Source organism: Mesoplodon mirus (assembly GCF_964341445.2).
Source record: "Mesoplodon mirus genome assembly, chromosome: 7".
NCBI classification, from domain to species: domain Eukaryota; kingdom Metazoa; phylum Chordata; class Mammalia; order Artiodactyla; family Ziphiidae; genus Mesoplodon; species Mesoplodon mirus.
The window spans coordinates 122516148-122542950 of NC_138983.1; the positions used below are offsets into that span (position 1 = coordinate 122516148).

The 26803-nt window shown below is 49.8% G+C and overlaps 1 protein-coding gene across 1 annotated transcript in view; it reads right to left on the reverse strand.

Annotated features, from left to right (window-relative positions):
* Positions 1 to 3813: 3813 nt before the first annotated feature.
* TMPRSS5 (transmembrane serine protease 5) overlaps positions 3814 to 26803 on the reverse strand; it is a 36755-nt gene continuing 13765 nt past the window's right edge. Inside the window, exons 3-14 of the mRNA XM_082628494.1 lie at positions 14223 to 14346; positions 13739 to 13825; positions 13124 to 13246; positions 11875 to 12010; positions 11414 to 11527; positions 9867 to 9910; positions 9015 to 9177; positions 7887 to 8065; positions 6189 to 6287; positions 5722 to 5864; positions 5289 to 5441; positions 3814 to 4369 (exon numbers count right to left, since the gene is read on the reverse strand). Of these exons, the coding sequence (XP_082484620.1) occupies positions 4361 to 4369; positions 5289 to 5441; positions 5722 to 5864; positions 6189 to 6287; positions 7887 to 8065; positions 9015 to 9177; positions 9867 to 9910; positions 11414 to 11527; positions 11875 to 12010; positions 13124 to 13246; positions 13739 to 13825; positions 14223 to 14346 (1374 nt within the window). The 3' untranslated portion in view covers positions 3814 to 4360. The remainder of the gene's footprint in view (positions 4370 to 5288; positions 5442 to 5721; positions 5865 to 6188; positions 6288 to 7886; positions 8066 to 9014; positions 9178 to 9866; positions 9911 to 11413; positions 11528 to 11874; positions 12011 to 13123; positions 13247 to 13738; positions 13826 to 14222; positions 14347 to 26803) is intronic.

Genomic DNA, 26803 nt, shown 5'->3' on the forward strand with positions numbered 1-26803 from the left:
AATGGACTTAGCATGACCCCCTGGCTCAGTTTGCCCAGGACTGCAGGGTTTCTGGGGACAAAGGACTTTTGGTGTTACAACCGGGACAGTCCTGGGCAATCTGGGAAGGTGGGGTTCCCCTAACTGAGGGGCCGTGGGAAAGGCTCCACCCTCTGTGAGCCCGACACATGGGCTCGGGACAGAGGACAGCTTGGACCCAAGCTGCCTGGTAATGGTTCTGCGGGCGGAAAACTTTCTTCACTACTGGGCCACGTGCAGGAGGAAAGGCTGGAGAGCAGGGGGTCCTGTGGGCAGCTCAGGAGCTGTCAAGGGAAAGTAGGCAGAAGAAAAGTGTCTGTGGACTTCAGGGTAGGGAGGAAATTCCCTCACTGTCTCTAGGGAGCTGGCACCCATGGGGCCCCACCCAAAGCCTGGGGTGTTGGGAAGTGAGCTGGGGAGCCCCTGAGAAAACCTGTCCTTGAACCCTTCGCCAGTGTACATGGGACACGGGGAAAGATGGCTTTAAAATCTTCTGCCTGGTGCCTCATCCTCCCAGGACCCAGAGGGCAGTCAGAGCACTGTCCTGGAGAGGGCCTGACACAGCAGAGCAAGCTTGTTCCTTTAGATCTGTCCCAGGGAACAAGCTCTTCTCCATGGGTGTCCCGACTGGATGTTGGGCGTTGCAGATAGATGTGTCCAGAGGCAGCAGATGTTTCTGTTAAAGGCGGCCTGATAAGGCAGATCCCACGGAGACGCCCTCACCCAGACCCCTTATTTGATAGATGGGAGACCAAACTCCAAGAAGGCTGAGTCACTAGCTTAGGGCAGCACACTCTCCAGTGGTTAAAGACCCAGACGGGACTGTGCACCATCAGATGCCACAGCCAGAGATTCCTTGGAAAGGAGGATGCACAGGAGATAAGCCCAGGCCTGTGAAAGCCCCCCCGCCTTCCTGTCACATTAGTGACAGATCATGCCTTCTGGAGCCAGGACTCCTCTCTCCATTCTGTTGAGTCCCCAGCGTGGTCCACCCCAGCACCAAGCCCAGGAGAAAACCCGCCAGCAGATTTCCCTGCACTGCTCGGCCCTGGGGCTCCGGGGGGCACTGGAAATCTGCAGAGGGTGCCTGCAGGCTCCGCCTCTCCTTTTCCTGGCCTCAGAATGTGTAAGAAAGACCAGCTTCACCTCTCAGTAGGAAGCTGCTCCCTGCCTACGATGAGGAGCCTTCCTAGAGGTGGGGGTATTTAAGACACAGTTTAAAGGGCCATTAAGCATACTGGGCTCCAAAGACTTTAGCAGGAAGCAGAGCCCCAGTGACGCAAACACAAAGATACATTCTGGTGTGTCTACATAGGGAGGTGGGGGGATCCAGACCCAGGATGACGACGGAGGCGAAAGAGTGGGAGCAGGTGTAGGTGGGCTCTCTTTTGAGCAACCAGGAGGGTCCTAAGTACATGGCCAGGAGACGGCAGAAAAGGAAGAAGAGAGAAAAACAGTGGGGAGAGTCAGGAAAACCATCTCCTGACAGCTACTGTACCAGCTTCTAGCATTTACATCATTTCCAGTTTCGTCCTATTGTGGGTGAACCCAACACTTCCAAAAATAAAAGGCAGGAAACAGCCCGAGAAATGTTTCCGAGGAATGACAGGGCTGCCCCCTTGTTCACAGCAACTCTCCTAGGAGAAGCAGGGCTCCACTGAAAGTCTAACAAGGAGAGAGAGGCTGCACCCCGCTGTACCCTCCAGACCCCCAAAGCACAGAGAAGGAGTAGGATGAGAGAAGGGCTCTGCCCTGGGCCTGGCAGCCAGGAGCCACCTTCCTGGGAAGTCTCAGGAGGCTGGCAAGCTCTGCCAAGGCAGGTGGGATGCTGAATTCTTGGGGAGAGAGACAGGTTTCCTGCGCACAGAAACGCCCTGACTTAGTCAACAATTGGCCCTTGGAGCTCCCTTAGCAATTACCGCCTCACCACTCAGCCTCGTGCTTGGCTGGCCACTAATAATTTATTGCAAATATGTCTCATGGCTCCAATAAGGCAGCCGCTTCTCTGCCTCTGAACTCCCTGCAGAGCGTCACACAGCTGGGCACCCAGCTGGTCCTCATTAAAATCCTCCCAGACCTGAATCTTGTCACCCTTTCTTGCTCCCATCTCCAGCCCTGCCCTCCAGCAGCCGGCCCAGGGCACCCACTTTTCCTCACTTTCCTAAGAGCTGGATTGGCAGTTGCCAATACAGGAAGGGCAGGTGAGAGCCTCTGAGTCTGTAGATCTGACTGGTAGCCTGGTGAAAGATACCAGGACCTTCTGGTAAACAGGGAATCGCTATTAGCAAATTCTCTAATTAGGGTTCTCTTTATCGTCCTCCTGTGGAAAATACTCATTTGTAACATTTTAAGTCAGACCATGCAGAACTGGAAATCTGTAAGAACATTGCCCAGGAAGGGTCTCTGGCAGGAGCCACTTCCCAGGTTTTGGTTACCTCACCTATAAAAAAGAGGGATGGCAATGCATTACTGTAGGCAGGTGACTAAACCAACCTTCCCATTCTATACTTCTGTGCAATATTGGACCATCTCGTTCATCTGTGTGCAAAACAATGATGTGGATTTGGCATAAAAAGACTCGAAGTTCCCATCCTGGCTTTGGCACTTATTAGCTGGCTGGTGCTGGGGAAGTCACTTCATCTTTCTGAATGAATTTTCTCACCTGTGAAATGGGCACAATAGTAATATCTTCACCACATAGATGGTGTGAGATTTAAATGGGACACCACATGTGAGCAGGATTGATAAACTGTAAAATAGTATCCAAGTGTTACTGATTATTAACAGATCATAATACTGTGGTAAATAAAAACCTCCCTTTAAATAAGCAAACGCCTATGGGCAACAACAGAAACACAAAAAAGATCGTCGCTGATGGATTTGCTGGTAACTCCTCCCTGCCCAGGGAGATCGGCAGCCCTGAAACCGCCTCTTGAAGCGGGGACCCACCAGAGTCAGGTACTAAATGCTGATCTCGGGATGGAGGCTGGAGGTCGGGGCTCTCAGAACACAGGGTCAGACTACCCACCACCTGCCAGGGCCTCACCCACGTTGCTTCTGCAGTTGGGCAGCAGAATCCCAGCAGCCACTTCCCCAGCTGTTTTTAAATGACAGTAAATTGTGGCCCTTTTTTTTCTAATGCACTTCTTTGCAAAGGAAGCAGACCCTCCAGGAATGAATATTCATTTGTACTACCCCTCAAAAAAATGCTGATAAACTCACGAAAAAGTTGTGTTATTGCTAAACGCTAATTGCATTTCCTTGGGTAAGCACCATAAAAAATTCATTGCAGTTTTTAGAAACAAGATACCAATTGCATTTTAATTGCTAGAAAGGAGAGAGTGGGGGAGAAGCTTAACCAGGAAAATGCTAACTGGGCAGAAACTCAGAAAGACATCTCCCGAGCAAGAAGGCCCAGTCCCGAAACAAGAGCTGAGGAGAGATGGGTCTCGTGGGGAAGCCAGACCCTCCCGGAGGGAGCACTGACTCAGTGACACTCAGACTTGCAGCATCAGAGCACCTGGAAGGCTGGGGCTTTCTGTTGTCAATCATGACATGTAGATTTAACAAAGGTACAGAATTATATGAGCAGGAGTCAGTTCCAGAGCTTTAAGAAACATGTATGGGAGGAAAATTGTAATTCTACTACCCCTTAATGTGGGTGTGAGAGAAAGAGAGAGAAGGGGGGTGGGGGGAGGACGGGACCAAGGCCATACAGCATTTCACTTTAATCCCAGAAGTCCTGGACCAGTTCACAGAACTGTCATTTAAAACCTACGCCCTATTCCAACACCAACCAGAGTGTTCTTACGGTGCCCCCCCCCCGCCCCGCCCCAGCAGGGCCAGCCAGAGCCAAGCGACAGCAGGAAGTAGGTGAGATCGACAGAAGAGTGGGGCGGATCCTGACTCCATGGGCTTCACCTGGGCCGGTCCAGCCTTGACCCCATCTGCCCAGGAGCTTCCCAGCCTGGGTCTGTAGGGAGGCACTTCCCCCGCTGAGAGCACAGGGAGAAGGCAGGCCCAGGGCATCCCTGAGCATCCTCCCAAAAGATGCGCACAGGGGCTGGGGGTGGGGGGTGCAGAAAGGCAGGCTCCCGACTGCCACCAGCATCCTCTTCCTCTCCAGCTGCTCCTCCCCACCTCCCGGCTCCCCCACCTTCCCAACCCAACCCCAGCTTCTCTCCTGTCATTGAGGCTCTCTGGTGAGATAGAGGGGCTGGCAATCAGGGCTGGAGGGGAGAGGCCCTGTGGCGTGGAGGCTGGCCGGTGGGTGGTGACTGTCTCTCGTGCAGTGATAAGAGATCCATGCCTTCTGCATCCGGGGCTGCTGCTTCTCCTCCATCTAGTGGACCTGCCAGAGACCCCAGGAAACATGAGGCTGGTATGCAGTGGGACTGAGGAAACAACAGGACCAGGGGAGGGAGTCCTGAGCTGAAAGAGGAGCTGATCTACAGAGTGGCTGCACCCTCGGTTAGCTGAGTAACTAGCATTTTAATAAATCACTTAACCACTCAGAACCTTCATTTCCACTTCTATCCAATGGGGCTAAAATATCTGCTTCTCTAGGTTTTCTGTAAGGTTTGAATGAGAAGGTGGACGCATAGGTCCCCTGTAAACTCTAAAGTTTATTATCTACCACCTGCCCTGAGCCCAACCTTGCAGAAGGATGTTTCCCACTGTCACACCCTGCATTTGTAAAGTACTTTATTCAGATCACGTGCTTTTATACACATTCTCTCACTTGGCTCTTCCACTGAACGGATGAAGTGGAGTGGCCGGCCCAGGATCACAGAGAATGAATCAGTTGCTGAACTCAAACTGCTAAATGCTGAGCTCTCTCCCTAGGGCAGGGAGAGCAGGCGCGACCAGGGATGAGTAATGGTCATAAGTAAATACGTAATGACACCTGGGTCACTCACTCTAAGCCTAGCACTGGGCAGGCCTTACCTCATGTAATCGTCACATATGATGGCATATACAGTAGCCACGATGGTTACTACCAGGACACTGAGGTTTACCAAAGTTAGGAATTTGCCACAGGTCACACAGGAAATGGCAGATCTGGGCTACAAATTCAGGTCAACTCTTCCTTAGTGAAGGCTTAAATTGATAGAATGGATTCCACGTTATAAGCATCACTTCTTCCTCCTCCCAGTCTGGGAATATTCCCCAGCCCTCAGCAGGGCCCAGGCCCGAGGGATGAGGGTCACGGTTTCCGAGGGTTATTGGTCCTTCACAAACGGGTCTGCCCCACCTGCCCCCCGACTCACCTGCGCCGTGTCCTGGATCCAGTCCAGGAATTCGGCAACCTTGGCGTAGACACCGGGGTGGTTGGGCTCTGCGCAGCCGCGGCCCCAGCTGACCACGCCCACCAGGCGCCACGTGCCCTTGTCCAGGCACACCAGGGGACCCCCGCTATCCCCCTGCGGCATCCAGGCACCGGGACACAGAGAAACAGGCAGTTAGTCCTTCCTGGTGGAGTGGCGGCAGACCACTCCCCAACCCCCGACCCCGGGGCCGGGAGCACACCCTGTATTCCAGGCGGTCCTGCTTCCAGGACGGATCCCGTCTTGCCTGGCGCCCCCCTTCAACCCTCAGCGCGCTGCCCGTTTGCCTGGGCGCGCCCGCTCGCGGAGAGGATGTCAGCCGGGCGCCCGGCCACAGGCCCCGCCCACCTCGCACCGGGCCCCCGCCCGCCTGCACCTGGCACGCGTCGGCCCTCTGGTCCAGGTAGCCGGCACACAGCATGCGGGGCGTGAGGGCCCCACTGTACACGCAAGAGCTGTTGCAGAGCTCGGTGCTGAGCAGGGGCACCACCGTGTCCCGGAGCGTGTCCGACCTGTGGGCTGCGGGAGGCAGATGCGGAGATGGAGGGGCGCAGAGCAAGGCCCGGGAAAGCAGGGCAGCAAGAGGGCCTCAGAGGCCCCGGAGGTGCGGAGGCCCAAAGAGGGGAGCCCAGGATGGGAGCTGTGGACTCGGGGAGAGGAGGCAGGGGTCCGTCAGACTTGGGGGCTGGGAGCGAGGAGGAGGAGTAGACCCCACACATACACCCTGATGCCGAGGCCGTGGCCCTCCTGGGAGAAGGGGAGGAGGAGGTGCCTCACCTTGGGAAAGGATGCCTCCCCGACACCCACACCCCTGTGCACTCCGGGCCCTGGGAGCTGACTCACTGTGGCTGGGGTCAGTGTGGCCCCAGCCAGACACCCAGCACTGCGAGCCCCTTGGAAATTCCTGCTCTTCAGCCGGCAGGCACACGGCGCCCACGGTGTCTGCGGAGAGGCAGTGGTCCCGGGTCCCACTCCGGCTCGGCCTCCCTGCCCGCAGCCTGGGCAAAGGACCAGGGCGGGCATGTCCTCCACGCCCCCTCCTCAAACAGTCCTGGCTCCGGCCTCCTGTACAGCTGTGCGGGTCAGGCCCTGCCCCACCTGGGAGCCACCATTCACGCAGAGGACAGTGTGGAAACTGCAGTGTGCCTGGTGCCCTAGGCCGGGCGGTGTACACACGGTGCATCCCCACCTGGGGCTGATGGGGGATGGAAACTCCTTCTGGGTGTTTGTACCTAACTTCTCCTAATGAGGACCCATTTTGGATTTTCCCCAGGGTGTGTGGACCCTCTTGGGACATGGTTTCCAAAAGGGTGCGACCTGTCCTGTGGGCGGAGCCTGAACCTGATTTTACGTAATGCATAGACCTGCCGTTAGATAAACGCCACTTCGCTGGGAGAAAGTATTTCCTCTTCGGTTCTCTTTCAGCCCCTCTTCTGCATCAAGGAGAAAGAGTCCGTCTGGTGCTACTCTGTGCCTCTCTTCACGCCTGCCCACCCCTTCCAAGCACAGAGAGAGCGGCCTGACGCGGCAGTTCTGCAGAGCACGGCGCCTAGCTGGGACCTGAGCACTGTTTTGCTTTCACTCTGTGCATTTTTGTGGTTATTATCTATTTAACATAAGTCATATGGATTCTCCAATTAGGCAGTAACCTAAAGTTTCCCTTTAAATATATTCATGTCAATTTAGAAGCATTAACTGTTGAACAACGGTGCAGAGAGCACCCATATACGGTAGAATTTGTGAACGGCATAGAGCAACCACTGTTGCTGGGGAAACCCAAAGCTCCAGGTAGCAATGGGAGGGAGGAGTGCTGAGTGTGTGTGTGTGTGTGTGTGGTGTGAGAGTAGGCGTGCACAGGAGTAGGTGTGCATACTTATGTGAGCCTTGCATGAGTGTGTGAGCGTGTGAGGGCATGCACACGTGTGTGTGTGTGTGTGAGCATGTGTGTCTGTAGGTGAGTGCACTTGGCATGTGCGTGTGGAAGAGCTGGCCTTCAAGGGCAGATGCTGTGGGGGAGACGCTCTGCCCCGGGAATTGTTTGCCTCGTGGACTCGAAGAGAGTCAATTCGCTCTCTAAAGGTCAGCATCCTTATCTGCATACACCGGCCTCAGCTCCCTGTCAGGTTTGTTCTGAGGATGGGGTGAAAGGATATTTGGTAAGGGAAATCTTATTAACCGTAACGTGGTGCTAGTTATTAACGGTTATCCTATTCACTGTCAATACATAGTTAACTATTATTCACTGTAACCCGGCTGGGACCTGGCACCGGCAGCCTGTTGGGAGATGGAGCCACTGAGAAGCTCTTCTTGGGACCTCCAAAAGGCGAGGCAAATCCCGCCTGCAGCCCAGATGGGAAAAGGGCCAGAACCTTTGTCCCCAAAAGAGTGTGTGGAAGAGTTGGCGCCACCCCAGGTCCAGGTGATGCCAGAGTCCACGACGGTCACCAAATGAAGTGAACGTTGGGTTCACGGCACAAGGGGGTCTTAAGAACCCACGGGGCTCTCACGCTCCCAGCGCCGCCCCTCTCACCACAGCCTCACCTGAGAAGTGGAGCGGGGTCCGGAGCTGCAGGAGGGCCATGTCGTAGTCATGACTCTGGGCACTGTACAGAGGGTGGGCGATGATCCGCTCCACCACAGCCCCCTGGTGCGGCCTGACTGTGCTGTGGCTGACCAGCCCCGCATGGACCCGCCAGCTGGACCGGCGGGACAGCCTGAAACTGCACAAGGGAGCTGAGCTGAGCCTGGGGGAGGAAGGGGCCGGAGACGTTGACATAAATGAGTTGGTGGGGGGAGGAAGCCAACAAGCATGGCTGTTAGTGGGGGCCCCATCACCAGGCTGCAAGCTCCCAGAAGCCAGGCCTCTTAGAATCCCCCAGCAGCTGGCAAGACACTGGGCATGCAGTAGGTGCTTAATAAACGCTCAGGCACTGATGGAGAGAGAAGTGAGACACTATGATCATTGGCCACCACCCCTGCACTCTCCCATATAACCCCCTTCAAGTTTTACAGCAAACGTGGAAGGGCCTCGTGTGATTATCATAGCTCTAAGCCGAGTCAGCAAAGCTTTCCTCAGTGCTGTCTCCCCACTTCCTAAGTGTGATCGCTGGGGAGGCACTTCGGCTCTCCCAGCCTCAGTTTCCTCACTATAAGATGAGGATTACACCACCTGCCTTGCCCGCCATCAAGAGAAGAGGGCCGAAGAGCTCATTCATTCCTTCCCACCAGCATTTATTAAGCACCTACTATATTCCAGGCCACGGGGACAAGGCAGGGGAAAAATCAACAAAGGGATTCAATGGTAAACAAGACTCTTCCCTGCCCCCATGGAGCTTCCAGTGTAAAGGGGAAGAAAGACATTAAACAAATAATTACATGGAAATTGATTTAATTACAGTGGTGATAAACGTTAAGAAGCATGGAGGGCTGTGAGTGTGAAAGCATTTTAAAAACTTAAAGACCGAACAAAACTAAAGCACCAATATTTTTATGACTGCTATTTAGGCAGAGCTGTTCTTGGCACCGAACAGGGAGGATTTCACAAACACCGCCCGGGCCCACTCTCAGCAGACATGGGAGGAGGACAGTTGGACATTGTATACAGGACACACCAACGGCCAAAGAGAAAATGCTAGGGGGCACCCTCCTCCCAGCAGCCCCCAGCCTTGCCTGTGCACACAGTGCGCCGCGGTCACCACCCAGTGCGGGGCCAGCACGGAGCCCCCGCATGTGTGCCGGGCACCCAGGGCCACGCTGGCCTGCCAGGGCCAGCGCCCGGGAGCCACCGCCTGCCCGCCCACTATCTGGGAAGCCAGGGGCCTGGTCCCACACTCTGCAAACAGACAAGCACTGGTGAGATGAAAAGAACGCGGGGTGGGTGTCAGCACTGGGCTAACTTTCGAGGCCTGTGGTCCAGCGTGGATGGCTCCCATTTATCATTCCTGGCCCTAAGCATCGGGCGGGAAGCTGGGAATGTTGCTTACACATCCACCTGCCCCGTCAGGTGGTGCACTCGCTGAGAGCAGGGGTGGTGCCTGCACCATCTATGGAGCCCCAGGATCTAAGAAAGCGCCTGTCCCATAGGAGGGGTCAAATGGTGGCATGTGGACAGACGCGTGGAAGGACAGATGCAGAGATGGCTAGATGGCTGGGAAGGCGGGTGAAAGGAACTCTGCAAACTGTCTCCCACTTGGCCCCTCTTTCCCCACCATCCTTAGGCTCCAGAAGCTGCTGTTTCCCCTTTGGGGTGCCCCCAGAGGCCAGGGAACGTTGGAGGCCAGGACAGGGAGTGAGGCAAGGAGGTCATCCACCCAAACCAGTGGCTGGTGGCGAATGGGACAGAGGTGTAGACGGGGCTCTGTTTCGGCAGAACTGTCTGCAAGAAGGGGCCCTGCAGGCAGGTGGGCAAGGAACCCCACCCCAGACCCAGCTGAGCTTCCCAGTGGGGATGTCCCACCGTGAGGGCAGCGGGGAGACGCCCTCCTCCCACCGCCTCCTTCCCAGACCCAGGACAGGACTCACCAGAGCATCTGAGGGAAACCACTTGACCAGAAGTACAGCTGTTCCTGCAAAACAGAGGCAGCGCCAGCAGGAAGCTAGGCGGGGGGCCCACCCCAGGCTGCACACCCACCGAGGGCCTGGGGGAGGGGGTCGTTGTTGGGGGGAGCAGAGGGGGCCTCTCTGTAGCCACAGCCACCTGCTTCTGAACCCATCCAAGCCCCCAGGCCCCTGCTTGTAGCAGGTCTCTGGGACGGCAGCTGTGCTCTGCCCGGTCGTCCCGGGCACACAGGACTTCGTGGTCCTCCAGTTGGATTTGGGCAGGGCCCACAGTTACAAATGGAGCGTTCATGAATGTGAAAATCTGGCTGTTCCCACTAAGGCCCCTGAGTAAATGTGTGCTCAGCGGATGAGTGGGTAAGAGAGTGAGTGAATGGACTCAGTTCTTCGCCCCGTGCTGCGGCCTCTGATGACTCCACTCTCTCTCAAGCCCTGTGCCCGGCCCTGCGTACTCATATGCCTGCTCTCCTCTTTCTTAGTATAAACCTCAACTCCTGGGAGTTCCCTGGCGGTCCAGTGGTTAGGACTCTGCACTTTCACTGCTGAGGGCCCAGGTTCAATCCCTGCTTGGGGAGCTAAGATCCCACAAGCCACATAGTGCAGCCTAATATAAATAAATAAATAAAATTTAAAAACACACTGTTAAAAAGGAAAAAAAAATCAACTCCTTTTGGAGCAAAGCCCTCTTTCTTGACTTCTCTCTTGCCCCCAGAATCCTAATGCCTGGATTCTACTAGTTTTCCAAATCCACGGCCCCTGGCTCTCCTGGCAGAGTCAGTCCCACCCCTACTTCCCTTTGCCTATTAAGGTATCTAAGACAGGGACCCCACGTTCCCCTGATCAGCCCACAGGGGACAGGAGCTGGGTAGGAGGGGACTGAGGTTCCGACGGGAACAGTGGTGAAGGGATGAGAAGGCTTTAGAGCAGGGACAGGAGGAGGCTGCTGGAAAGCTTGAGGACACCCAGGCAGGGTGAAAACCCGCTCAGCTTGCACCCACCCCCAGGATTTGGGGAAGGGGCCATCCCAGAGCCCTCTCTTCTCTGGAGGGTCTCCAGGTTCCAGACAGTCAACCATCTCTCTCCTGAGATAGCAGAATTATCCAAATAAAGTGTGGCAGGGGTGAGAGGGACTAGTTTGGAGACAGGAGCCTGGTTTCAAGACTTGGTTTGGCTGCTTATCAGTTCTGTGACCTTGCACAAGGCCCTTTACTTCACTGAGTCTCAGTTTTCCCACCTGTAAAATGGGAATAGGAGCACCACTTCAAATCCTCTGACAATAACACCCAATCCTGCCGTTCTTGTGAGGGGCAAATAAGATGATGTATGTGAAACTTTGGTGGGCAGGGCTCCTGTGAGCTGAGTTAGTAATTTCTAATTGGGAAATATTCCTCTTTGTTGTCTTATCTTACACCTCCAGTGTCCTCGCCACCAGGCTCTCATGATAGGAAGATTTTTGCTGGATCGTTCACCAGGAAGTGAGGGGCATCACTCAGCCCCCTGAGAAGCCCTACCTGGGCTGCCACACCTCCTCCGGGAGGCCTCCCAGTCTAGGAGAGAGCTGAGCAAACTGCCTGGAGCTGTTGAGCCTGATGTCAGACAGGTTCACTGCCTTGTGGTCTGTGAGTCTTGGCAGGAGAAGGGAATAAAACGGGAGGAAATCAGCTTTAAACTGACGATCAGCACGAGAGATGGGGGTTAAGTATAACCGGAATGTGATACTATACCAGTGTAGTGACTGAGCAAGACTTTGACAATGACCTCTTCTGGGATTTATATTTGTTAAAAATCAAGGATGTTCAAGGAGAGAAACAGACTGGGGCACCATCATGCCCAGAGGCCAGGAGATGACCAAAATGACCTCTTGCCACTTCCTGGGTACTTTGATGGTGACAGACAGATAGAGGTCTTCAATGCTCCTCCCCCACCTACCAGCTCTCCACCCTCCCCAGGCCCCACCTCTGGCCCCAGCTACCTGAGATGCCCAAGGCTCCGGCAGATCCGTACCCCCAGGGCAGAGCTCCAGCCCTTGTGGCAGACCAGGAGCCAGTCTGGCCGGGCCCTCACCTGCACTTCCAGCAAGAAGTCCTCGGTGTTTATTCTGAAAGACACTGAAACCACAGCATGAAAGCCACATCCCACCTGCTGTGGGATGGAGGGGCGGCATGGGCAGGGCGAGCCGGACCTGGCCACCATGGGACCTAAAGAGGCCTTCACGATAGCATCTGGGTCACCCCATATCAGGCTCCCTGTTCCCCAGGGAGCCAGCCGGTTCCGAGAACAAAATAACCCCTCTTTGCGCAGCCTTTTAGGTTTGTGTTTTAACCAAGTGCTTTTAAACGTGCTCCATCACTAAGTGTCACAGCGACCATGTGGGGTGAGAATTCCCATCCTCCACATTCTGCAGAGGGAAGTAAGGCACGGAGGTTAAGCGACCTGTCCTAGGTCACAGGATCTGCAAGTGATGGATCCAGGTCTTCTGATTTCAAATCTCATGACAATACTAGTGATGGTTCCTGTTTGTTGAGCATCTGCTTTTTCCACGCTCTGTGCTAAGCCCTTTTATTTTATGCTCTTATTATGCTTCCGACTTCATGCGGTAACTATTTTCATCTCCACTTCATGGAGAAGGAAGTGGAAGCCCAAAGCAGTAACGGAAACAAAGGCACACACAGTTAGCAAAAGCAGGCTCCAAGCTGACCCTAACTAACCTCTGTAACTGATTCTACCCGCAGCCTTAGCAGCACCGTATCTGCTGACCCTCAACTCTTACCTGGAGGGAAGGGGACAAGATTTGAGTGCGGGATGCGGAGACAACGTGGCAAGATGTTCGCAGCCCTCCGTGCGTTCTTTGCCCCTGGGCCCAGACCCTTGCCGGCCCCGCGCTGGCCCCGCACACACGCCTGGCCCCTCTTCCCCACACTGCAGCTTCACGCTGCCCAAAGGGCGAGTCGCCATCTCTCCTGGCAGCCTGGGCTCTTGGCCGTGCCCCAGCTGGAGATCAAGACCGTCCCCCAGGAGTGCTGAAAGCCCTAAATCAGAGATCAGCTCTACAAGGCTGGGCCGTGGCTCCACCCTCACGGTACGGGAGACACAGGTGGGTGGCAGCGAACTCGTGGCCCTTCAGTTTGGTCCTCTTGCCCCCAGCCAGAAGGGAGGATCCCAGAGCTGTGCAGGGGCCCGGGGCCCAGGTGGGAGTCCTGCGACCTTGGGGCGCGGCCCACCTGCTCTGGGAAGCGAGGGGAGCAGGGCTTCCTCACCGCTGGCCTCCGAGCAGTTTAAGCTCATCTCCTCATCCTGCAGGGTCCCGGGAACAGGCTGAGAGGCAGCCGGCCACAGATACAGCGCTTCAGAGGACAAAGACAAGGAGAGGCTGGGGCAAGGAAGGGATTCCCCTAGGAGGGGGCCAAGGAGAAGAGCAAGGGACCTGCAGCAGAGGGAGGCAAAGGCAGCCTCCGGGGGGCTCCTGACCACCCTGCCCGAGGCAGCCCCCCGCAACGTGCAGAAGAGCGCCATTGTGCTCTCAATGTCTCTGTCTGTCTCTCTCTCTCTCCCTCTGACTGGGAAAGATCTCTTGGAGAAGTTTGACAAGGGCCTCCCTGGACCATCCACTCGAGCACATTTCTCACTGTAGGACTGAAATGTTCTTCTTTACGGAGAGCCCGAGTCCCTCCTGCTGGCCCATCACCCCGTTTCTACTTGCTGTCTACTTAGACCAGACGGAAAAGACGCTCATCCCACCTGCCTTGTACACCTGCTCAGCACCTGCTCCTCCCTCCCAGCATCCCCCAGATCCTGTTCGTTGCCCCTCCCCTGCCACTGAAGGTCCCAGCACTGACCTAGAAGCCAGGAGCCAATGCTTGCACCAGCCAGCAACACCAGGGCTCCCAATACCGCCCAGCCGCGCCGCCCTGTGCACCAGCGCCCTGCCCAAGAGACAGGGGGAGGAGGGCAGAGGAGAGTCTGGGGACCCTGCCTCCGCCTGCCAGCCGCACTTCACCCCGAGGCACCACCCCGGGACCAGACAGCCACTGACTCGCGGCGGTGGTTTGCCCCACTGCCCCTGCCCGCCTCGCCCTGCCCCATCATCCTGGGGTGGGTAGAGGGTAGAGCTCTGATCACTGGAGCCTCGGAGCCCACTCAAGCCCCCAAATGGGAAACAGAGCAAAAGCAGGTCTGGGATAAATAGTGAGACAGCCTCTCACCATTAGTCATTTAAGGCTGACCTGGGAAGATCTGGGGAAAGAGAATCTGGAGGATGTAGGAAGATTGTCCCTTCACTGCCCCCACCCTGTCATTCCCCGATGGCCCAGTCTGGCCTACTGGGTTGCTGCTGGGCCTCGGGCCTCCGCAGTGGGTCTCCTGGCTCTGCTCTGAAGATCCAGGATCCTGGACTCTCCTCTGCATACTGAGCCTCCATGGGGGCTTGGCCATCCAGCATCAGGCTCTGGGGAAATAGCTGTCAGTCACTCACCAAGGAGAGAAATCACCACCGACCACAAGAAGTCCCCACTCTCTATCTCCAGCCGGGCCCTCGTTGCCACCTGTGAGCCTTTCATCATCTTGGGGACTCCATGTGTGTTCCCATAGAGGCCCCTCGGGCCTCCCTGCTCTCCTGGAGCCCCTAGCCCCACCGACCTTTCTCTCACACAGCCAGTAAGTGTCAGAGCAGAGACCTGAGCCCAGATTGGGTCAACTCAAACGCCCGCACTCTTCACCACCCCCTCACCTTGGTTCCCACCAGCATGGAGGACATCCACTGAATCCCTCAGCTTCCCTCCTCAGATCCTAAGATCCCATCCTTCCTCATTCTATCTTGGAGGAAAAACTGCCCCTCCCCTACGAACCATGCATTCATTCACCCAGTAAATAGTATTCAGCCCAAGTGGACAGTCCACGGTGGGGGATACTGTAAGTTCAAGGTAAATTAACATGGACCTCCACAACCACCGCCTCAAAGAACCTACTTGTGAGTCCTGAAGATAAGTCATGTAAACAAAGCAGCACAAGTTCAGTGACAGAAGAGAAGTTCAGTTTAACTAACATTGGAATTCCAAGGGAGAGCTTACTTCTTGTTGGGGAGATCAAGAAAGGCTTCCTGGAAGAGGCAGCCTCTGAGACAGGCCCTCATAGATGAATAGGGTTTGAACTGACATATATGGTCATTGGGTGTTCCAGGAAAAAGGTGTTGAGGAGGCAAATGAATGGGAGTAAGAAAGCATAGAGTGGGGTAGGTCAGACATATGCCTAAAATTCATGTGTCATGAAGAAGAGTAAAGGAAAGTAAGATCTTGGCAAAAACACTGGACCAGCAGTTCAAGGCTAGGTCTACAGCCTACTACCTGAACTTGGTAACTCGTCAGCCCTCCAAATTTCAACTTTCTCCTTTATGAAATAAGAGTGATAACCCCTGCTACCCAATGAGTAGTCTCCCCCATCTAGCTTTGTCTCCATTCCTTCTCTATGCCAGAGCAATCTTTCTAAAATGCAAACATTAGCAAGTTAACACCATCTTTAAAGTATCTAATGATCTTTGTAGCCTTCAGGGTAAATCCAAATCTCCCTTGCATAGCTCACAGCGTCCTCTGTGATCTCGCCCCTCCTCACCTCTCCATCCTCACCTGGCAGCACTAACTCCTCCACAGCATAACTCAGGGTGATACTAACACACGTGCCTGTCCTTAGCATCCTCACACACTCTCACACCACGGAAGCATGGCACCTGCTGTCCCCTTCCCCACATACTGACTCTTATGACCTTGCAAGACTCAGCTTAAGTGTCACTTTTCCAGGAAGCTTTCTTCAACCCAGGTAGCACCTATTGTGACCCTCTATTATACTCATTTACTTCTCTCTCTCTCTCCTTCCTCTCTGGTCTAGGCATCCCAGAGTCTAGCTCAAGGCCTAGCACAAAGTGGGAATTCAGTTAATGCACACTGAATAAAAGGAAGGAAGGAAGGAAGGGAGGGAGGGAGGAAGAAAACAGATTATGTGGCTGAAAGGCTTTTATAAAGTACAACACAAATATTAAGTATAATAAATAATATATTAATAAGAAATACATATAAAATATGGGTCCTTTCTTTAATGAATTTATAATCCACTAAAGTAGAAAGAGTCCCTTAAAGTTGAAGTAAGTCCCGTCTCCCCTGCAGATCACCTTCCCCTGTCAACACGGCTTGGTCTAGAGAGAATTCTAGAGCATGCTCAGCCTTTCTTCCTGTCTCAGTATCAAGGGAGCCTGGCTTGAAGTTCAGCCTCTAAACAAACTGGCCTCACCTCGGGAGCTGCCTCACCTCAACACTCACCTGTCCAAGGCCATGTGGTAGCCTGCAAAAATGGTCTTTAATGGTACTTCTTCGTCCTTTTTTTGAGGAGGAGCTCATGTAATAATGATTTGCTAAGTGCTGCCTACAGGCAAAGCACCTGGCTAGGCATATGGGGGACAAGAGTGGGAAATAAAAGTCACACCCGGGGAAAATCAAACCAGGAGGTTGACCACACAGAGTCCCCTCTAGGGCCCCCTCTCCTCTGCACCAGAGCTGTCAGAGGAGACTCCTTCCCAGAGCCTAGAATTCCAAGGGTGGGGTCAGGGGTGGGAGTAGAAAGAAAGAGAGGGCAGAGCAGGGTATGGCCTTACCATATGGGTCCGTGGCACCAATGCAAAACCTCAAGGTCTGCTAGGTAACCTTCTGCTCCTGTTCTTGGATCAGCATTAATTAAATAGCCCAGCCAGCTTGGTTAGAAGATGAGGTCTCCCTAGTTCACACATGGCTTCTCCCTTCACCGTCCTCCACACACACACACACACCAGAGAGACAATGAACTCTGCTCAGAAAGCATGAATAGATCCCTTGTTGGAGGAAAGGGAGTCAAGGGCTAGCCTGGGCTGGGCAGCCTCAGCCCCTCCCATCAGCTAACTGGAAGCTTAGAAGCAGAGAAAAAGGTTAAGAGGAGGAGGGGAAGCCAGCTACTGTTGCTTAGCAACAAGATCCCTTGTGCCAAAAAGTGTGCCCCATGCATACTGGCACAGTCCCCCCACTTCCAGCTGACAGGGCTGTATTCAAGAGATTGATATTAGCATTTGTTGAAATGTTTCTGAGTCCTCTGGATGATATCTCAGTTCTGTGTGGGTTGGCTTTTCCAGTGGTCTGGGGCTATCACCATGTTGAAATTGGGATGTTGATGAGGGATCTTTGTGACCTGTCTCCTCAGGGCTGCACCGGTCACTCCAATGCCAGGGAAATGGAGCCTCTCCACCCCCACTGCCCTGGGGACCAGTTCCTATAGGAGACCTCAGTGCTATGTTGCTTCAAAGCACAAGGTGGCCCAACTGAGCCCGGGATGGGCTGAACACACCTGGGAGCCATATCTCTTTAGTCAAGGAGGAAGAAGAGGTCCCAAGGAAGGGAAAGACTGGAGTGGCTCCCCTTCCTCCAAATGCCTCTCACAGATCCCTCAGATGAGACAGTTAAGGACAGGGGCTTTAGAGTCAGACCTTCATCCAACCCCAGTTCTGCCACTTCCCTTACTCAGCCTTACCTGTAAAGTTATGATAATATTACCTACCTCATAGGGTTTATGCTGGAATTAAATGAGCTATTGAATATAAAATTCTTAGCTTTATAGCTGGTATCTAGCCCAGACTCTATCAGTAAATATTAGCTGCTATTATTATTATTAATGATTACTGTTGAACCTCACTCACAATGACGGGACAGAGGTCAGCTATGAGTCACAGAAGCAGGAGGAGAACATGGTGGCCGGAGCTGCGAAGCTCTTGGCTAAGTGCTGAGGTCTCCTAGGACAATACTCTGCAGCCTACAAATCTGTATACTTACTGTGTGTCAGGAACTAGCCTGGGCATGGGGAATGAATCAGTCACAGGCTAGGAGCTTGCAGGCTGGGAGGAGAGACAGGAACAGATATAAAGAACTGTTTTGTTTTGTTTTGTTTGTAAAAAGTGAAATAACAGAAGCTTGAACACAGAGGTATAGGAGAATAAAGGAATAGCTGACTCCTTTGCTCAGAGGACCAAGAGAAGCCTTCACAATGGAGGAGACATTTGAGCTCAGTTTTGAGAAATGAGAAGGCAATCATATAGAAGGGCATTTCAAATATAGTGCAGGGATGTCAGTGAAAATGGGCAAAGTCCCCTCCAAATTGTCTCCTCCATAGCAATGAGAAAACTGCAAAAAATTTGTCAGAATTAACTTTTTTAGAACTCTGGAAATTAACCAAAAGCTTATAACAATATGGGAAGAGTTTATTAGAGAAAAATGACAGACCACAGCTAACATCATACTCAATGGTGTAAAGCTAAAAACTTTTCCTCGAAGATAAGGAACAAGACAAGGATGCCCACTATTGCCACTTTTATTCAACATAATATTGGAAGTCAAGTCAAGTCAAACTGGGCAAGCAAAAAAATAATTAAAGGCATCCAACTTGGAAAGGAAGAAGTAAAAACTGTCATTATTTACAGATGACATGATATTATATCTAGAAAACTCTAAAGATTCCATCAAAAAGCTGTTAAAATAAATGAATTCAGTAAAGTTTCAGGATACAAAATCAATAAACAAAAATCTGTTGTGTTTCCATAGACTAATAGCTATCAGAAAGAGAAATTAGGAAAATAATCCCATTTACAATTGCATCAAAAAGAATAAAATGCCTAGGAATAAATTTAACCAAGGAGGTGAAAAACCTGTACACTGAAAACCATAAGACATTGATACAAGAAATTGTAGAAGACACAAATAAATGGAAAGATATTTTGTGCTCATGGATAGGAAGAATTAACATTGTTAAAATGTCCATACTACCCAAAGTGATCTACAGAGTCAACACAATCCCTACCAAAATTCCAATGGTATTTTTCACAGAAATAGAACAAACAATCCTAAAGTTTGTACAGAACTACAAAAGACTCTCAAATAGTCAAAGCTATCTTCAGAAAGAAGAACAAAACTGGAGGCCTCACACGCCCTGATTTCAAACTATATTACAAAGCTATAGTAATCAAAACAGTATAGCACTGGCATAAAAACAGACACATAGATCAGTGGAACGGAATAGAAAGCCCAGCAATAAACCCATGGTCGATTCATTTGTGACAAAGAAGGCAAGAATATACAATGAGGAAGGGTAGTCTCTTCAATAAATAGTGTTGGGAAAACTGAACAGCTACATGTAAAAGAATGAAACCAGACCCTTATCTTACACCATACAGGAAAATCAACTCAAAATTTATTATAGACTTATATTTAGGACCTGATACTGTAAAACTCCTAGAAGAAAACACAGGGAGTGAGCTCCTTGACACTGGTCTTGGCAATGATTTTTTGGATTTGACACCAAAAGTAAAGGCAACAAAAGCAAAAATAAACAAGTGGGACTGCATAAAATTAAAAGGCTCTGCACAGCAAAAGAAACCATTAATACAATGAAAAGGCAACATGTAGAATGGGAGAAAAATTTGCAAATCATATATTTAATAAGAGGTTAATGTGCAAAATATACAAGAACTCATACAACTCAATAGCCAAGAAAAAAAAAATCCAGTTTTAAAGTGGGAAGAGGGCTGATGACTCTGAATAGGCATTTTTCCAAAGAAGACATATAGATGGCCAACAGGTATATGAAAAGATGTTCCACATCACTAATCATCAGGGAAATACAAATCAAAACCACAATGAGATATCACCTCACACCTGTTAGAACGGCAGGCATCAAAAAGAAAAGAGATAACAAGTGTTGGCGAGGATGTGGAGAAAATGGAACACTTATGCACTGTTGGCAGAAATACAAATTGGTGCAGCCACTATGGAAAAAGCTATGGAGGTTTCTTAAAAAATTGAAAATAGGACTACCGTATGATCCAGCAGTCCTGCTTTTGGGTATATATCCAAAGGAAATGAAAACAGGATATGGAAGACATGTCTGCACTCCCATGTTCACTGCAGCATTAGTCACAGTAGATGTGGAGAAACCTGTGTCCATCAGTGGATGAATGGATACTGAAGATGTGGTCTATATAAACAATGGAATACTACTCATCCATAAGAAAGAAGGAAATCCTGACATTTGCAACAACAGGAATGGACCTTGAGGGCATTATGCTAAGTGACATAAGCCAGACAGAGAAAGACAAACACTGCATGGTATTGCTTACATGTGGGATCTAAATAAAAAGTCAAACTCACAGAAACAGAGTAGAAAAGTGATTGCCAGTCTGGGGGTGGGAGAAATAGGGAGAGGTTAATAAAAGTGTACAAAATTTCTGTTATACGATGAATAAGGTCTGAGCATCTTATTGCTCTTATAATTAATGTAAGTTATAACATGGATGACTATAGCTTATAATGATGTAATATATAACTGAAATTGGCTGAGACAATAGAACTTAAATGTTCTCACCAAAAAATGAAAAGGTAAATATACGAGATGATAGATGTGTTAATGAACTAGATGGAAGGTACAGATAGCAAATCATGATGTACACTTTAAATATATTACAATTTTATTGGACAATTATACCTTAATAAGACATTTTTTAAAGAGTGATTCTAGATTAAACTGAGGTTAGCCTCTTCCTGGCTGTTGTCTCTGCCTGGCTGTCCAAGAAGTCTCTCTTCTTTATATCTCTGATACTCCTTCCATCCAAGATGAGCCATTCTGGGTTGCTGTGGCCATTTCCCTGGTTTGGACAGAATACCCACCTCTAGAGTGAGGTAGCAGGAGCCTAGGGTTCGAAATTTAAGGAGGCACTCACTAGCAAATGGACTGTCAGCACTTGATTACCTTAAGAGTGATGCCTTCTTAAATCATGTGCCCTAGTGTGCCTTATCAGAAACCAGCTGAAGCAGAACCCCTCTGTGTTCTTCCCCTGGTAATTCAGATGCAGTCTCACCTTAGTCCTGGCCCTGCTCCCTGGCCTTCTCCCCAATGATACTCCCTGACTCCCCAGTACCGCCTCTACAGATGAGCCTCGACTCCTGAGCCTTGAGACCCTTGCTTTCTCTCCTTCTTCAGCCACTACTCACAAAAACAAGGGACTTTTGCAACTGCTCTTCAGCTGTGCTCTGACACCTCCAGACAGATAACACTGTGATCTTTCTCCTCCACCCAAAAGGAAAGACCCATGTGCAAGTTATACAGAATTCTCAGACCTATAAAGTTCTTTTTTTTTAACATCTTTATTGGAGTATAATTGCTTTACAATGGTGTGTTAGTTTCTGCTTTATAACAAAGTGAATCAGTTATACATATACATATGTTCCCATATCTCTTCCCTCTTGCATCTCCCTCCCTCCCACCCTCCCTATCCCACCCCTCTAGGTGGTCACAAAGCACCGAGCTGATCTCTCTGTGCTATGCGGCTACTTCCCACTAGCTATCTATTTTACGTTTGGTAGTGTATATATGTCCATGCCACTCTCTCACTTTGTCACAGCTTACCCTTCCCCCTCCCCATATCCTCAAGTCCCTTCTCTAGTAAGTCTGTGTCTTTATTCCCATCTTACCCCTAGGTTCTTCATGAACTGTTTTTTTTCTTAGATTCCATATATATGTGTTAGTATACGGTATTTGTTTTTCTCTTTCTGACTTACTTCACTCTGTATGACAGACTCTAGGTCGATCCACCTCGCTACAAATATCTCAATTTTGTTTCTTTTTATGGCTGAGTAATATTCCATTGTATATATGTGCCACATCTTCTTTATCCATTCATCTGATGATGGACACTTAGGTTGATTCCATGTCCTGGCTATTGTAAATAGAGCTGCAATGAACATTTTGGTACATGACTCTTTTTGAATTATGGTTTTCTCAGGGTATATGCCCAGTAGTGGGATTGCTGGGTCATATGGTAGTTCTATTTTTAGTTTTTTAAGGAAACTCCATACTGTTCTCCATAGTGGCTGTATCAATTTACATTCCCACCAACAGTGCAAGAGGGTTCCCTTTTCTCCACATCCTCTCCAGCATTTATTGTTTGTAGATTTTTTGATGATGGCCATTCTGACTGGTGTGAGATGATATCTCATTGTAGTTTTGATTTGCATTTCTCTAATGATTAATGATGTTGAGAATTCTTTCTTGTGTTTGCTGGCAATCTGTATATCTTCTTTGGAGAAATGTCTGTTTAGGTCTTCTGCCCATTTTTGGATTGGGTTGTTTGTTTTTTTGTTATTGAGTTGCATGAGTTTCTTGTAAATCTTGGAGATTAATCCTTTGTCAGTTGCTTCATTTGCAAATATTTTCTCCCATTCTGAGGGTTGTCTTTTGGTCTTGTTTATGGTTTCCTTTGCTGTGCAAAAGCTTTGAAGTTTCATTAGGTCCCATATGTTTATTTTTGTTTTTATTTCCATTTCTCTAGGAGGTGGGTCAAAAAGGATCTTGCTGTGATTAATGTCATAGAGTGCTCTGCCTATGTTTTCCTCTAAGAGTTTGATAGTGTCTGGCCTTACATTTAGGTCTTTAATCCATTTTGAGTTTATTTTGTGTACGGTGTTAGGGAGTGTTCTAATTTCATACTTTTACATGTAGCTGTCCAATTTTCCCAGCACCACTTATTGAAGAGGCTGTCTTTTCTCCACTTATCAAAGATAAGGTGACCATCTGTGCATGGGTTTATCTCTGGGCTTTCTATCCTGTTCCATGGATCTATATTTCTGTTTTTGTGCCAGTACCATACCGTCTTGATTACTGTAGCTTTGTAGTATAGTCTGAAGTCAGGGAGCCTGATTCCTCCAGCTCCATTTTTCGTTCTCAAGATTGGTTTGGCTATTCAGGGTCTTTTGTGTTTCCATACAAATTGTGAATTTTTTTGTTCTAGTTCTGTGAAAAATGCCAATGGTAGTTTGATAGGGATTGCATTGCCCACTCTCACCACTATTATTCAACATAGTTTTGGAAGTTTTAGTCACAGCAATCAGATAAGAAAAAGAAATAAAAGGAATCCAAATCAGAAAAGAAGAAGTAAAGCTGTCACTGTTTGCCGATGACATGATACTCTACATAGAGATTCCTAAAGATGCCACCAGAAAAATACTAGAGCTAATCAATGAATCTGGTAAAGTAGCAGGATACAAAATTAATGCACAGAAATCTCTGGCATTCCTATACACTAATGATGAAAAATCTGAAAGTGAAATCAAGAAAACACTCCCATCTACCATTGCAACAAGAAGAATAAAATATCTAGGAATAAACCTACCTAAGGAGACAAAAGACCTGTATGCAGAAAATTATAAGACACTGATGAAAGAAATTAAAGATGATACAAATAGATGCAGAGATATACCATGTTCTTGGATTGGAAGAATCAACATTGTGAAAATGACTCTATAAAGTTCTTTTAAAGAGACCACTGAATCTACCATCTCTCCTATCAGAGGAGAAAACTGATGCTCTGAAAGGTGAACAAGCCACAGCATATTGGAGGCCATCCAAGCCCAAGTCTCCTGACACCTGGTCCATGGTCTTCCCACTCCCATACATGCCCCACAAGCCACTTTTCACTAAGCCGGCAGGCTTAGAGAGAAGAAATTCCACCTGTGGACCACAGCTCCGGCCAGTGCCTATGGAGTTCCATCGTGATCACGATCTCCCCTAAGTGTCTGCCAGTGAATGACAGCTTCAACCCTTGCTTGTGGATTTAAGCCTGCCCGTGATCTTCTCTGACTGCCTCCCATACGGTTTTCAGACTTGCTTAAACAGCCTCCATAATCACTCTCTCTTTATCCTCTGGAGAGGGAAATGTTAGTGCTCCAGGTGGAAAGCATGCATGGTGTAACATGCAGTCTGGAGATTCTGGAACACTCTGTACATCCCCCTCAGTCCCATCCCACTCCCTTCTTTGGCTTTGTCTACCAACAATGCATCCCCCATCCTCATCCAGTCTATCTGTAGCATGTATGCACGGTATCCCCAGATCCCCTCAAACAGCCCCCACCTCCTTCAAGTTCAGTTTGCGTCATCCCACTGAGGTTAGTTCAAGCCACCAGACCCTCTACTGCCATTCCACAGCCTAATGAGGCCCAGGCACATACCCTTTCCATCCAGCCCTCTGGAGAGTGGTTTTCTCAATGAAGAAATGAATGACTCCTAAGTCTAATAAGAGGGAAGCTTTAATGAGTGAAAATTGGGAAAACGCTAGATCCAGTTACCTTATTCCAGACCATTACTCATATCGATAAGCAGTGAAGAAACCCCAAGTGTCTGTTGCCATATTGCTTGCTTTGGATACAAAGAAATGGATAAAAGTGTATTTAGAAGGAAAAGAAATCTCTGTGATCTCATATGGTAATCAGCTGCTTATTCATTAGCATACTCTCTCTGAGCACTCTCTTCTGTCTTGTTATTCTGACTGAAGTCTAGAATAGGGGATGCCCAAGGAATTGTGGAGGGCAGCCCCTCAGAAGGGTCCTAAAGGGCCTGGAGGTGACACCTACTCAGTCTTCTCCCCTCACTGCCCCCTTCCCTCTCCAGCAAGACCCCACTGGCAACAAGTTTGAGTTTTTCTTGGCAAATAGAAATCTGGAATATCTTGGGTTCATCTTTGCCTGCTCCCAACTTCTCACCTTCCATTAGTCATTCAGACTGTTCATCTCTCAAATCTACCCCTCTCCCAAACCCACAGTCCCCTGCATGACCATCCACTAGGATCTTCCCCAGAATGACTGTAACAGCAACCCAGTTGATCTCCTGCCTCCAGTCTATTTCATTCTATTCAGTCTGTACCTTTACTTCTTTTCAGCCAATTCAGATGTTCAAGTATCAATATGGAAGGATAAAATAAATGAAAATGGACCCTTCTTTTTTCTACCGTGCTGCCAAAATAACATTTCCTAGAGCAAGTCTAAATAGATGAAAAACCTTCCATGGCTCCCCAAGCTCCCATGATAAAAGCATTCATTCATTTATTAATTCATTAATTCAGCAAGTGTTTGTTGGTCCTACCAAGTGCCAGGCACTATTCTAGATTCTGGAGTTACATTAATGAATGAATCAGGCAGAGCCCCTGCCCTCAAGGAATTTATAGTCTAGCTCCGTCAAGCCAACAATTAGAGTGCAGTCTCTGATGGGGAAGAACAGGTTGTGGTGGGAGCACCTAACTTACACCCAGGGTGTCCTTAGCATGGCACGGAGGGTTCTTTCCAAGTTTACCCAACATACTTTTCTAGCCTCATCTTTTTCCTCCCCTTAAGCCAGTCACTAGTCCTTCTTAGACTAAACCACAGCACCTGTGTTCATGTTGTCCCCTATTCCTGAAATACCCTTCCCCCTTTTACTAATTAATTATTTTAGTCTATCAGTCAGCCAATATATATTTATTAAGAATCCCTGCCTGGTTTGAGTTTGCTGGTTAGTGGGAGGAGACCCACATGAATCAAAGGACCACAGAAAGTGCACAATTACAGCTCTGAAGAAGTGCTATGAGAGGTACAAGGTGCTAATGAGAGCATGTAACAGACATATGACTGAGTCTGAAGACTCAGCAAAGACTTCTCCAAGGAAAGGGTGATTGGGCTGGGATCTGGGGATGGCGAGAGTGCTCCAAGCAAAGGCAACAGGCAAATTCCCTGTGGCAGGAGAGAGTGAGGTGCCCTCAAGGGACTGAAAGAAGCCAAAGAAGCCTCTCTCTCCCCATGTGGGATCCTGCATTCCTAGGAGGAAAGAGAAACAAAGCCACCCTTGTTCACATCTTCAGACAAAAAAACAAATTACCCAACCCATATTCTAGGAAATGATTTCTAATCTACAAAGAACCATCCATTGTTTCCAGAGTGGGTGAGTGAAGAGAAGAGATGAGCAGAGGCTGGAGCGGTGGGTAGGCCAGATTAGGCAGAGCCTTTAGAGCCAAGGTAAAGATCAGTCCTTACCCCCAGAGCAATGGCAATCATTTTTAAAAAGCAGCCCAGGGACATGATCAGCTTGCCACCATCCTTTAAGACCCAAGTCAAATGTCCCTCTACCTTCCCAACACCCCAGACAGTCCCCACCCTGGATCGCCCCTCTAGCAGCCCATGCACCACGCGCACATGTGACACGTGAAGGTTACTCAGTGGCAAGTCCTCAACATCAGGGACCCTGTCCTCTTCATCTTTGTCCTCTCAGCTAGCACATGGTAAGTACTCAGCACGTCTAGCACATGGTAAGTACTCAGTAAAGATTTGTTGCGGCAATCAACCAATCAACATGTATAGTTGCCAATTTTATTTCCTCCCCTCCACCATCCTGCCCAGCCAGGAAGGTTCTCCCCTACTGCCTTAGTTCAGACTCCTATGATCCCTTGCCTCCTAAGCAATCTCTCTGCCTCCCTTCTTTCCCCCTCACAATCCATCCTCCAAGTGGCTACCAGGTTTCCTTCCTAAACAAAGGTCAGACCAGACCACTCTGCTCCTTGCATAAGCCTTCACTGACTCCCCATTGCCTGCAGGATCAAATTCAAATTCTTTAGGCTAACTATTCAATGCACTTCATGATCTAATCTCAAACTAATCTTTCTGGCCTCATGTTTCATTGCCTCCTTCCTTCCCTGGACCTTATATTCCAACTACATTCAAAATCCTACAATATTCCTTAAGCAGAACTCCACTCCCACCCCCATGCTTCTGCTTAGGCTGTACTTCCCTCATGTTTTCATAATTGGAAAACTGCTGGTGCTTCAAGATATAGCTCAACTGCTAACCTATCACAAAACTTCTCCTCTCATCCCCCAAATCCAAAATTAATGGCTTCTTTTTTTGTATAAATATAGTTATTCCTAGCACCAGGCCCAGTAACCAACACATCATAGTCCCATTCTGTCCCTGCTCTGCACTCTCCCTCATCAGCCACTAAGGCAGCCCTGAAGAGTGGGAAGGACAGGAAAGCAGCTCTCTCTCCCCATG